The following is a 14732-nucleotide window of genomic DNA, read 5'->3' as shown; positions in this document are numbered from 1 at the left end:
AGGATTTACCCATATTAATCGAGGATTCCAAAAGGTCCCTTAATTTCACCTGAATTTTGTTAAGGTGCGGTAGCTCGTGCGCTTATTTAATTCATATCGCGAGTGTATCTAAATGAGAGAGAGAGAGAGAGAGAGAGAGAGAGAGAGATTTGTGAGATTCACTGTTGCTCTTGTGTGGTGTGTGTGTGTGTGTGTGTGTGAGAGAGAGAGAGAGAGAGAGAGAGAGAGAGTTACTGATGATGTCATATTTAGTAGCAGAAATAAGTTTTGAGGTTAATATTTTGGAAAGAAATGTTCTTTGTAAACGTAAGAAATATATGTGGTGACTTAGTCATGTTGAATTGAAATATCAAATATGAGAGAGAGAGAGAGAGAGAGATGTGTGTTTTCATATGCCTTCGCTTTATTACAGTACTCCGTGCACGAAGAAATACTGTTATTTCACTTTACTTGAAGAGACAGAGGTAACACATTTATTATCTCTTTTGTTGTTAAGAATCCTATTTACACACACTCACACATGATCTTTTTTGTTCTAGTTCTTCTTCTTCGTACAATTGCTAATAAAGGGAAATTACTCTTGAATTGGTTCTCAGCGTGGATGTTTGGCAGTGGTTCTAGCTGTGGATTTCCGGTTCTTCTCGCGGATGTGCACTGCAAGACACTGTTGTTCAATTGGAAAGGTGCATGCCGACTACAGGTGGTCGTTGCCGACAATTTATTAATTTCCGTAAATAGGTAAACGATTATCATTTTTAGTCCTCTAGTGATATAACAAGCGAGGAGATTAACAGTCGGGTATTAATTTTGTACGGACTTAGAAATTTGTAGCAGTTAGTTTTAGCGATGGACAGTGAGCCTATAAGCTTCATAGTTGAGGGTGGGTCCGCTCCCTGTCCCGAATATATTAAGCATGACCCGAGGATATTCAGTAGGTCATGAGGCTGGTTAGAACAATTGTAACTGTTATAGATTTCTCCAAACACATTGTTCCCTGTTAATCATACCATGCTAAAGGGCGTTAATCAAAATGTCAGTTCAGCCTTAACCTATTGACCCACTTGTCTTAGGAGCACAAGATCACGCTTTCGAATATACCTTTTCTCATATTCTCTAACATAATCTCGCGGTGTTGGCTATTTCCGTTCTAAATAAACGATGGTATATGCCGGTCACCGATCGTTTACAGCATTAGCTGTCTTTATATGAATTGATTGATCCTATAAACTTAGAACAAAGTCTTTCAGCAGTATTAGGTTCGAGGTAATCATCAACAAAATATCTACTTTTCCTTTAACTCCTCCGTCAAATACAATCCATCTGCATCTCGTACTGAAGAATGTATCATATTCATATACCACTTGACTGAATAAACTTGTCAGATTTGTTGTTTCCAATGATGGAAATCTTGCCACATGATTGACCTTGATAGTAAGGGTTATGGTATTGAATCTTTGGTGTGTGGAAATGTTGCAGTCATTTATTACTCTTTCTGTTTATATAAAACGATATGCTAAAGTACATGTACAATGCTGTCGGGCATTTCTGTGCACCTAAGGTTTCTGCTCCAATATTGAAGCAAAATGCATGCCGAATTTGACTGATTGATGAAAATAAAATAAAGCGGTGCTTACCATTTGAAAAGAGGCAATTGTCACCAGAATATTCTGTTCAAAATAATATTAATTTTGGACACATGGGATACCACCCTTGTGTTTTCCTGACTTGCAATATGTCTGCCTATTCTGCGCACAGCTTTGAAAAGATGTAATGTTTATCCGTTGGGCAATAGAAATGAAATACATACATTACTTTGGACTGTTTCTGTCAGCAGTTCATTCAAGTAATTAGGTCTGGTTTAAAGTTAGTTTTACAAAATTCAATGTAAAAATGCCAATAAATTTCAAGCAATATTAAGCAAACCAAAAATGATCTTGTAAAAGAGTTAGTAAAGTTCAACATTTTATAAAAAAATAATAAGCTATTGTGTGGAAGAAAAACGACAATGAATAGGATGCATTGTGTTTACGTCTTGTTGATGGGGAAAAATTACTACAGACAGGGGTCCCATACTATCGGGAAAAAGTTGGGAGAAATAATAACTTTTTTCCCAACTGAAAAGTCCTTGAATTTTGCAAATATTGATGAAAAGCCTGGGAATTTTCCCCACAACTTTACACCTGAAACAATTACATAATTGAGTTGTAACTGAACTTATTGTGAGTTAAATTTATCGAGTTCTAACCAGAAAATGTGTAGGTTGCAATATGGATCATTTGGGTGTTTGCCATAAATGTATTTGTTGAGACAATCTAAACGCTCATTGGATTGGATTCATCTAGTAGACTTTTTGTTTCACAACTCCATATCCGTATTTATTTATTTCTATGGAAGGTAAAAAAAGTCTAGCATCACAAGAGGCCAACATCGTGGCATTAAAGCATAGCTGCTTAGCAGATGGCTAGCAAACTTAAACGTTGTAAAATTGATTTATACCTGCATGAAGTTTATATGAAAATTATGTTTTCTCAGAAATTGCGAGTATTAAAATCATTATGTCTTTAATCTGCTGAACAATGATAAAACTAATGCATTGATGAAATTTGAGCTGGTATTAGCGATTTCAATTGCTAGTCGCACGAGAACGCACAATCTCACAACCCTCATTTTCAAATATTGTAGAAATAAAAATTAAAGTGGTTGAAATAAAAATACAAAAATGAAAGAGCACAAAATTCTCTATATATTATTAAAAAAATGTTGAATCTCTGAGCTGATCTTTGGCGCAAAATTATTACACAATGACTTGTAGCTTGAAGCGTTGGTTTCGGATCTTAAATGGACCGCAGGAGAAATGCCAGATTGTCGTCCTTTTTATTATATATTAAGAAACGATAAGAGCCCATGCATCAATACAGGTTTGGAGACTGTTTTTATTGAATACAAAGATACATTGATTTTACAGAAAGTTCAGCCCTTGTTTATATAACAAAAGATAATTTTGAATTTCTTTTGTCAAAATTTAGATCAACCCTTTTGTAAATGTCTTTAAATGATGGAATTTTTAACCAAATCATCGTAAGGAGTGTAGGTTGGTTGAAAAATCTTGTTTGAGATTTTATTGGCACACACAAATTCAGGGTTAAACTTTTTTTGTTACAAGATAAGATTCTAATACTTTGCATTTATTGTTTTTTTCATACTGTGATAAGAAATATTTACTTTGTATAACATGCACATATATTGCTCTAGAATTCTTTAGAATTAAAGGTTTGAAAGGAAACGACATAAGTTATGCTTATTATGTTGTTTCCACGTAGCAGCATAATGCAGGTTAACAAAGTAAGGTTAGAATTTATATTTTGTACATTGAAATGGCTTTAAATGCCAATTTATAGGAATATAGTCAGATTTGTGTGACTCATTTTGTGGTTTTGTACATGATCATCTTTTTTGACATGTATTTTGCAGAGTCGTGAAAGAGAAACATCTTCAGATTTGGAAAATGCATGTTTTATAATCCAAAATGTTCATTAATTCCATTCAGTAATGATCATATGTTAACCTTGAAAAAATGAATTTCATCCTGGAAAAGACCTAGAAATTTACATTTAGAAAAGTGTGGGAACCATGTACAGAAATTAGAAACAGACTATAAGACAGGGAATTTCTTGAAAATGTATGGTCTAGCGGCAAGTTAGCACGTTGGGTAGTGGGGGCCCAGAGTGTCCGAGTGGTCTAAAGCACTCTCCGTTACAGATCACTGCCATCTCACCTCTGTCTGCTTAGGTTCGAGTCTCTGATTTGGCCAATGTGGGTATGTGAGAAAGCTTGCCAGTAGTTTCTCGAGTGTCAGTGGTTCTTTCTGTGGTTTTCCTGGGTTCTTCCTCCACCATTACTTCTGGCCGCCATGTATAGCCTATTGTGTGCTGAAAAATGGCGTTAAAACTACAACCGCAACAGCAACAACACTGGGTACCAGACAGTTTTGTACATTTGAGACAACTTCTTGCAAAATTGGAAACTTGGATTAAAATGCAGTATTGTTTTAAGGCACACATTTCCATCGTTAATATAATGTATTTATTTGTATGATTCTAAAAGATGCATAGTAAATCAGATTTTCTGGGTTATATTTTCAAGAAGGCCATGGTGTGGGTCTACATTTTGCCATTTAGAAATCACATTTCCATGAGTATTTCTAGTCTAAATGTGGGATATTTTTGTACACTTTATCAATATCACTTTTCTTAATTAAAGTACGATCGTCCATTCTTGATACAATGAGGATTTTTGAACCCACGATCCATTGTTTACAGACATGATGTATCATTGGTCAGAATTACCCAATGTGCAGAATTGGCCAACATGGTGGTATATTAGTGAAGTTATATGAGCAGAGGTCTTGCTAGGATATTAAAACTAGGACTCCCATTTTGTTAAAAAATAGGAGTATCACAGGGTTAAGTAGCAGTCGCCTCCCAGAAATCTTTGCAGATTAGAAGAACTATTGGTTGCCATTGTGTTTAATTTCTACATTCTTTATAACACTGAAATATAGCTCTTGTTAGTCCATCAGAGTGAGACAGAATTTTGTCAATCCAAGGAAAGGTCTTATTCCAAAAACTTAGCTAGGCATCACTCACTTTCTTACACTTGGCTACTGTTCCATCCAAACAGTCAGTTCTAGCAACTTTAGCACTCTTCTGAATCTCATCACAATCATCATACAGGACCTCTGCTAGGCTTTGAATTTTGAAAGTGGCGCTATTTTTTTAACTGACTGGTGCAAAAGTTGCTGGTGACAAATTTTTATAAGCAAATAGGTACATTTTATTTTTTATTGATATAAGTAACTCAGGCCACTTAATACTTGTTTTCACTATCTGCATCAGTCAGTGGATCATGTCAGTATATGATGACTAAGACACTATTCGAACATGATTTCAGCTAATTGCAAGCTGTCAGTCAGTTTTGAGAAGCAGTTAAATGCAATTAGTAGGAAAAAAGGAATGACAGGGGGATATACTCTATTGTTCAACAGATTGGCAGAAAGATTCGATGTCATTTGCATGTGTTGTTTATTTATGTTTATTGCAAAATGTAAGTGTAAGATGCACTTGGGACTGCTTAGTATTTTATGGATTATTTACTTAGATAACATATTTTTGTGGTCTGAACTTAACAGGAAGCTGCTACGAGAATGCCATTCATTGACTATACAGGGCCATAGTTGTTTATATCAAAGAAAAATTAAAAATTAACTTTATAAAACAAGTCTGCATCAAGAACAAAGAATATCCATCCAGCTCAGTAGAACAAAGATTTATGTCCAGTTGCATCTGAGGCAGATACCAGATTACTTGTTGCCCATATTTCTATTGATGGGCCCAGTGTTGAGAATTCTGATTTCATTAAGGCATTTAAGAAATAGTTCAGGAAAAAATGAGGCAGATATTGATGAAGTGTTAGTGTCATTGTTCATAAAAACAAAGCAGTATTTTGTATGATCAGTAATAAACGTTCTTATTCATTCTTTTTTCGTATGCTATATATTGAACTTCATGTGTACAGATTGGTATTGTAATGTTTATTAATTTTTATTCTTGTGCTTTGAAATGTAATAAAAATATATATAAAAAACTGTTTTATTGTCATGTTTATATTGATTAAAAAAGGGCCAATTTTTATATTACGCATATATTTGAGTCCCCACATCAAGGCATGAAATAGCTCTTTTGGCTGAAAAGTGGCTACATATTTTTTTATTGGTAAATTTTGTGTGGCAAAGAAAAATATTTTCAAGAGAGGCCCTATTCATCAATTTGCCAATTTATCCAAATTTGCAAATGGCATTTTGTCTAAGTCTCAATGTGTATTGATTGTAAGGTCATGTGTACTACTTATTCAGCTACACTTGGATATTGAGCATAATAATGAAAGCTGAAGTTGTTTATTTGATGTAATCTTATAAATGACCACATGTACATCTCAGGGTCTTTCTGCCTCAGAATTCAATCACCAGTAAGTATCTGCACATTGTTCCACCAAGCAACCTGTAAAGTTTTTAAACTTTCCACCCAGCTATTGTATTATGTTAATTTTATGTACTCATATAATGGCAACATGTACATCAAGGGGTCTTTCAGCCACTGAATTCTGACATTGTAAGTATTAGCTGAGCTAACTGATCAACACATTTTCTCACTAAGCAGGTGGCTGAAGCAGGACTGTCAAGTCTTTGAATTTTGTTGCCCACCTATTACATGTGTACTTGGGACTCCCACCTAAGTGATTTTCTGCATCCCAGATAAAAGAATTACGTCCAGATAAGCATGATTAAGTGTTTCTGAGACCTCGGATGAGTAATGAATATTTAATAAATACTATTACAAAAGTTATGTAATCAATAATTATTGACAATTAAATTGAATGCATAACAAAGAGAGAAATGAAAGAGTGAAAGTAAATGGAAGAATAATGTTTCCTGAAAACAGGCACATAAATAGTAAACACAGAATCAGGCCCTTTAACTCATTCAGTCCCAGTACTGTTAGCAGCTCACCTCTGTCTGCGTGGGTTCGAGTCCAAGGCTCGGCTAGCGTGGGTACGTATGAAAGCCTGCCAGTAGCTTCTCGTGGGTCGGTGGTTCTTTCCAGGGTTCTTCCTCCACCAGTTATACTGGCCACCATGTATAGCCTATCTTGTGCTGAAAAATGGCATTAAACCCTAGAACAACAACAACAACTGTTAGCAGCATTGCTGCTGCTATGCCCCAGCACCACCAAGCTGTGTCTACCAGATTGTGCCCCATAGAGTTTTTAGCTAATTAGAAACTTTTGTAAATATCATACACATGCATCCATTCTTACCTTCAGTTCTCTTCTTCTATCCAATAAAAATCCATTAAATTTTCTCCAGTTCCAAATAAATTTATCTTCACATATGTTTTATGTGTTTTCTGTCTAAGGGTTCCACAAGTTATTTATACTCTATTTACTAAACTATGTCCATCGTTTTTAGAAATATGAGGTAAGCTGTCCTTAATTTGAACAAATGGAAAATAGATTTCTCTTTTTCCCTTGACGATTCATTCTCAGAAACATTGACATCCAAGTCTGAATTGTGTAAAATAGGCAACTTCCAAACACATCTTTCATCTGCTTCCTCAATACTTTAAAGATCAAACTGGATAAACTCTTCATTTTCACTCAAATAACCATCAAATATCACTCTGAACTCTGCCATTATTTACTATTTCTTTTGAATGAAACACATGTAGTTAAAAGTGTTCTTGATTATTAATCTAGTCTTATGAATAATGCAGATTTAGACAAAGAGAAGTAAACTCATTTCTGATTGTTACAAGATGGTAAAATTCTTGGAAAAGCACAGTTTGTAACCAGTCAGATAAGTCTCAACAACTACTAATTCACCATGACTATAGGCAGGGTCAGCCATTGAATGCAGAAAACTTATCATGAGTATAGGTGGGATCAGGACCAAATGAGTTAATGGCATGTCCATAAAATATGGGCATGTAGGATAACAATAAACAAGAATGAAAATGATGAAATTATCCAAAGAAAAGCCATTTTATAAATAAAAAACACCAAAAAACCATTGTATAAAACCACATGAGCAATGTACATGTATATGAACATACAAGTCTAAAGTCAATCAGTCCAGAAGAGCTTTTGGGTTGGGATCAGCTCATTGTTGGCAAGATGAGATGTGTTACCATAAACTAAGTAACAGAAAAGTGCAAATACCAAGAAGTTTTGCAAAATTCAATACATAATTTATTTCCCTAGACTTCAAATTGATAATAAGTGATACATAACCTTCAAGATGAATGGTTCATAATTCTCCAAGATAAAATCAGACTGGGGTTTGTTTGACCCAAGAAATGTATTGTTTTCAATACATGATTGTGACCATGACTTCTTAGAAATAAGAGCATTTGGAATAACTCTGTCTTGATTTTATTGCTTATTTTTGAATCTGTAGCAATCATAAATAAACATGCTCTTTCTTGCAATATGTTCACATGGGAAGAGATAAGAAAAAATTGTCAGCTGCACAAGCAGAATTTTTTAAAGTCACAACTTTTTGCTTATCAAGATAGGCATTGACATCACTGTAGATGCCGTTCTTGAACTTGTTGTCTGAGGTTATCATAGTCTTGACGAACCTTCTTGACCGATCACAACCTAACAAATAATTCTTGTTTTTCTTCATGTAAATTTCACATGGGATTGTCCATTATTTTTTTTACAGTTCAAAAACCATTGTCGATATGCCTCAGATACCCTTCAAGATAGATTCCTTAAGCCAATTAAAATATTTAGCTTTTGTTTTCAAACTGAGGAAAATATTTACTTGCTTTTTTTTTGGGGGGGTGTACTGACTTAATATTTCTGGTAACATCAAAAAGTGAATTTGTCTGTAAAGTGGGAGAGTGCTATCCACTCTCCAGCTACAATTCTTTGATCTAAATTGAAATTTCCTTCCTTTTCTCTCAGCATCTGTGTTTCCTTCTCCTTTTTCCCTTTGCATTTGCTTTAGCATATCTTTTCTTTCTCTTTCATCTTGCTATGTCACATTTGCCTCTCTCTTTGTGGTTAGAGCACCTGCCTCAGATGCAGGATGTTGCTGATTCAAACCTGGGCCGAGTCATACCAAAGACTTATAAAAAATGGTAATAGCAGCTACCTTGCTTGGCACTCGGCATTAAGAGGTTAATGTTAGGACTGGTCGGCCCGGTGTCAACGATAATGTGACTGGGTAGGACATGATGCTACATGTCTGCAGCATGATGACCCAATGCTAGACATCACAATAAACTGCCACACTGTGGAAATCATAGTGATATGACTGAAAAATGACTGAAGTTACATTAAAAAGCCAAATCTCACGCACTCTTTCCTCTTTCTGCAACTGCATTTCTCTTTCTTTTTTGTGATTATATTTGTCTTCCTGTTTTTGTCTTTCTCCAGTTGCATTTGTCTCCTTTCTCTTTCTGTACTCAATTTTCATCTTGTGTTTTAATTTCAGTTTCTTTACTTTTATGCCAGAGTCTGATGCAGACTTGCTAATCAAACCTAAAGTACTTTTATCCAAAAAATTCTTATCACCAAATAATAATATTTTATATTTCTTGTTTTGTTTAATGAAGCTTTTGCCTCAGAAAGATCATATTGTCTAGCAAGCTGGAGTCATTAATCCTTTTTAAAGGACTCTAACCGTTCCTGTTTAGGATTTAAAATAAAGTTCTCCATTTTAGATGACATTGTAAAAGCTTGTTGGTTTCACAGAAAATGCCTAAAATATTTGAGACCATCAAATATGGTTGTACTATCCCTACTTTTTAAAACTGTTATGTTGCAAATTGATTACACTCTGTATGAATGGCCATAGCCAAGCAAACTCTGGTATGGCATCTTTGACATGGAGCTTAATTGATTACACTCTGTATGAATGGCCATAGCCAAGCAAACTCTGGTATGGCATCTTTGACATGTTGCAAATTGATTACACTCTGTATGAATGGCCATAGCCAAGCAAACTCTGGTATGGCCTCTTTGACATGGAGCTTAATTGATTACACTCTGTATGAATGGCCATAGCCAAGCAAACTCTGGTATGGCATCTTTGACATGTTGCAAATTGATTACACTCTGTATGAATGGCCATAGCCAAGCAAACTCTGGTATGGCATCTTTGACATGGTGCTTAATTGATTACACTCTTTATGAATGGCCATAGCCAAGCAAACTCTGGTATGGCCTCTTTGACATGGAGCTTAATTGATTACACTCTGTATGAATGGCCATAGCCAAGCAAACTCTGGTATGGCATCTTTGACATGGAGCTTACTGCTTATTTGCCCATTTTTGTCATTTCATATATTTGGGCCATATGACTTCAAATAAGCACAGCAGAAAAAAAATATTGTAACTAATTAAAACCGAATGAGTACCAAGATTACTGCATTGTAATTACCAGTACAAATACTTAATCAGCTATCACTAGAATGAGCAATTTAATTTTTTGATTTTTGAAACATTAATAAAAATATACATAATCTATCAAACTTATTGTAGAGGTATTTTGATACAACATTTATAAATGTTATGACAGCACATGCACAGATGTCTTAACACCATAATGGTCATCTACTGAAACTGTGATATTACAGGTAAGTGACTTCAACTTTACAAGTAAATGCTTATGGTTATGCTTCAAAACTAATGTAAATAATTTGGACTTTGTCAGTTTTTTAGTTAAGTGTTTGGAACCTGAAACAAAAATTATATTGCTTGTTTTAGTGTCATTTGTTACCTAATTGTAATTAAATTAATGTAATATATGTGCTTCTGTTACTTGTGGTTAATTACAAGTTATAGTTTCAGCTGTGCTTATTTGGATTCATGTGGCCAAAATAGATTGTCATGAACAAAATGGGCACATAAACTTAAAGAAGACAGTGGTAACCTTTACTAAAGAGACAGTAAGCATGTGAATATGAGAATGCTATTATTCAAGTTTTTGGAACTAAATCACATAAAGGTTGGTTATTTTCCTCAGTAATTTATACACATTTGCACAATATTTATTTATTCTGTCACAATGAAACTTCTCATTTTTAGAAAATGAGCAGTCCTACTTTATCCCTCCATTTTCACAAAGGGATGCTGGAAAGACTGTACATTTGTGATAACCAAATACATTGTTTTAGTTAAATGAATTATTTGATCACTTTGGTGATTTTTTTATATAAAAATTTCATTATTATTGCTCTGGACCATCAAGTCTGGCCAGTAAGTGTCATACATGTACCTTGACCACTGCAATTCTTAAAATGCATGACAAGACTACCAAACAATTATTTCCTCAAAATTTTCATTTGCAAGAGTTTTAAATTTATTACATTTATTCATATTTCATTCTTTCAATTAATTTAATTACAAACTTTTCCTTTGTATTTATATAGGAAAAAACACCACCACGGTACATCTGCAGAAAGTCACATCTCAGGCATGGCAAATGTGTATGCAAAGGCAGTGGAAATGTATGAGGACCTTATGAAGAAAGCTGGTACGTCCATGTTTACAAAACAGAGGCACTATTTAATTTTATGGATTCATCAATTCATGATGTTGGTAGAAATTTTGGTCTAATAGATCTGATCCATGAATTAAAAAACCAAAATAAAAATTCTTCAGTTTACTGTTGTAGTACTACTAAGGCGCTGTGTTTGTCCAATGATGAACTTATCCATGGTAACTACACCATTCGTGTACTTAAAAACAATTTTTGGCAAATATTTGCTAAATATATTGTTTTCCAAGAATAACCCCACACCTACTTTAAAAAAATGAGTGTGCTGGCCCTCTTGGCTAATAATATGTGTGTGACGTTTGCACGCATTGGGGTGGGGTTCTTCCAATATAATTTAATTAAATTATGATGAAAGTTCCACCCTGGCTCGTGAGGTTAGAAAGTTAAATTAGTGACGAGGTAGATTTACAGCTCTGAGCCCCCATTCAGCAATGCCGACGGCTAAATTATAAGAACACGAAGATGAAATTCAATAAATAACAATTTAATAAATTCGATAATTTAAAAACGATAACTTCCAATCACTCATCTTTCCCTCGACCAAGTGACAGCCTAATTCATCCCGTGATTTACAGTGTGAGTTCAATTTTCTCCCTGTCCTTGCATTTACTCATCTCTTTCTTTCCCGCTAATTCCTTCCTTCTTTCCATTCCTCTAACTCCTCCTTCAACTCCATTTCCCTCTCTACTATCTCCTCCTCCAATTTTGCTCCCAGACTTCAGCTTTTCCTGACTTCTCTCCTTTCTTCTCCTTTCCTCCGTCTGTCTATCTGAGACTATGGGACCAAACTGTAACTGGTCTGTCCCTCAAAGCTTCCTGTGAAAAACCACAAGGCGTTAACATATGTTTTGTCAAATCTCACCTCACACTATATCGACAATTAATCATCAGGTAAGGCCATCACGGTTTCTGTCATGCATGCGTACACATCGAAATTCCCACACACTTCTTGCAGAGTAAACAATGACGTAATAACACGGTATCAGCGAATTGTTATACAGACATCAATACATTGCATCACGTCAGTATATACACATATATATTTAATCTCATCGTACTACAATCTGACAACAATCAGACGCATGTCTGTACATTACAAATATTCAACAATGGCAAAATCTATAATCATATGAACACATGTGTTAGTCTACTATAAAATACCCACATAGCGAATTACAATATTAACTCTTACGACGGCTAGCAAGCTATATAATTTTTTACAAATATCAACTCATTTCTTCAAAATATGCAAACATATTAACAAAACAAAGTAATTCTTCTTACTACAATTCTAGTAATAATAAAGTATACATACGACCTACAATTAAAATGCAGTCGCATTCCACAAAGACCGAACAAATATCCCACCGACCTTATTTGAAGCTCTCTGTACTTAGAATTTCCTGCTCTAAGATTTTCCCGCCAATAACGAATGGCTATTCGGAGTTACGCTAACCTCCACTCTGGGTAATTTCTCAGCGAAATAATTCTTGCCGGAAGATGCGGAGATATCATTCTACCCAAATCAAGGTCTCTCCCCATCTCGATTCTGATTGGGTGGCGCTGTGACCCTGTCCAATCGTCTTAGCGGCCAGTTCAACCTGTCTGTCTGTCTGCAGGGAAAAGAAGTTAAGACACTCCCACTTCTTCAGGCAACTTTGATCTTGGATAAACATTTCCACACCTAGGTGATAATTGGCTATCTGTGACTTCGCAACTCCGAGGTCCGGCTCTCCACTTCTAGCAATCTTACGTAATGGATTAGTGCTAGCCTGCGGCAATGTTTAACATGAAACAATGACTTGTCAGAATTACTTTGATTATACATGTTTCAACTGGGCTACTCTGGATCGGGGTAAACATGACAATGTGAAATGTTTCAGCAAGAGTAAGTACTTTAATAGTTGTTTATGTTTAACATATTGGGAATGAGTGGGTCACACAGATATGTTGTACATGTAGATGTTGATATATAATGATTCTGCTTAATTTGTAAATATGTTACTTCAGTATTTTGATTTAGATACAGTTTCCAAAGGTGACCTATCACATCAGAATCTTTAGGATGTAGAAATGTTCCATTTAGTGATTCAAATAAAGCCACATTCACATGCTTTTCTGAAGTGTAAAATTACATTGTTTTAACATACCAAATATACTTGCATATGTGTCGAGACCCAACTACAAAATGCACAGACCCATTTCTGCTGATGGATAATTGGCTGGCAGATCTGCGTCCTTGCAGCTTGTTCAGAGAATTCAGTATGACAATGATCAGATGACCATTATGCTGTGGCAATTATTGGTCTATGTTTGCAGTTCTGTTCAACTTACAAGAATGTATAGACACTATTATTCATTATTGTCAGGGGTCCCAAGTGGCCGAGTGGTCTAAAGATCTCCCCATTACAGATCACTGCCGTCTCACCTGTCTGCATGATTTCAAGTTTCAGGTTCTGCCAATATGGGTATGTGAGAAGCTTGCCAGTAGCTTCTTGTGGGTTGGTGGTTCTTTCTGGGGTTCTTCCTTAACCACTGATACTGGCTGTCATGTATAGCCTATCATGTGCTGAAAAATGGCATTAAACCCCACAACAACAACTTCATTATTGTCATATGTGAAAACGCACTATGATAAATCTAAGTGCATTATGAAAAAGGTGTGGGTGATAAAATGTCTTCTGTGAAGCAATCTTCTCCTTGTGAAGGATAATTATATATTTAAGAAAATTCATTAACAATACCTCTAATATGAAAAGGCAACCTGAGCCAAGGATCAAGAATTTTGCTATATTTGTGGATATAACATGACATGGTAGGTTTTGACAGACACATACTGTAAGCAACCAAACATTGCTTGTAAGATATATGAATATCGTTAAATTAAATTGTCTTTCATCCATTTTGTTTATCCATTGAATTGTCAAAATAAATACCTTAAGGAGGTCAAATTCAAAGGTGATTAGGTTTATATATTGTTTCTTTTATCATATAATCAATACTTGTGTCGCTGACTAAGGTAGCTACAGCCCATTTGCTTAAGGGTTATAATGGTTAAAGTCGGGTAGAAATTCTTTATTGAACAATAATCAGTAAATTTCAAAGATCAGCTTCTCAGTAAAGATATTTGTTTGCTACTCACCATTAGTTCTACCCTGGGATCAACAATGTACACATCATGCTGATCAATCCTCTATGCTTTACTTTTTATGAATGCAGCAGTACAGATCAGGCTTACTGAACAAAATTTTTATAGTCTATGCTGTAAGTACGATATTTAGCTTTATTATTGACCTTCAGTGCGTGTTTGAGTACCTGGACCAAGAGTGCCTGTCAGTTCATTGTTATTTTTAATGTAGTAAGTCATCATCTTGTCAGAAAATAAATAATATTTAAAAGAAAGTAGCACAAAATAATGTTGTTGGGTGAAATTTTGTGGTTTTGTTTTTAGAAAGAAAAATCATTTTTTATAATAGTTTAATGGAAAATTAGTGTCATATGGAAGGATGATGCTAAATTGAAGCAGCATCTTAGCTGGAACTAAAATTAGCATATTTTCCAGTACATTTAATAATTATAGGTTACTGCATTTGTATGGGAAAATATGA

At 34.9% G+C, this 14732-nt stretch overlaps 1 protein-coding gene across 2 annotated transcripts in view; it reads left to right on the top strand.

Moving 5' to 3' along the window:
- The first annotated feature begins 650 nt into the window (after positions 1 to 650).
- Positions 651 to 14732, top strand: part of LOC149807209 (very long chain fatty acid elongase AAEL008004-like) — a 59178-nt gene continuing 45096 nt past the window's right edge. The window contains exons 1-2 of one of the 2 annotated variants that reach the window (XM_089963571.1): positions 651 to 738; positions 10997 to 11100. In XM_089963571.1, coding sequence (XP_089819697.1) covers positions 11043 to 11100 — 58 coding nt within the window. In that variant the 5' untranslated portion in view covers positions 651 to 738; positions 10997 to 11042. Of the gene's footprint in view, positions 739 to 880; positions 1264 to 10996; positions 11101 to 14732 lie in introns of those variants that run through there. The other variant, XM_089963580.1, reaches the window with a different exon arrangement.

The sequence above is a fragment of the Sinohyriopsis cumingii genome, chromosome 1 (genome assembly GCF_028554795.1).
Source record: "Sinohyriopsis cumingii isolate HCF-2022 chromosome 1, ASM2855479v2, whole genome shotgun sequence".
Taxonomy (NCBI): domain Eukaryota; kingdom Metazoa; phylum Mollusca; class Bivalvia; order Unionida; family Unionidae; genus Sinohyriopsis; species Sinohyriopsis cumingii.
Note: the sequence above shows the minus strand (reverse complement) of the source record. Positions and strands in the feature narration are given on the sequence as shown.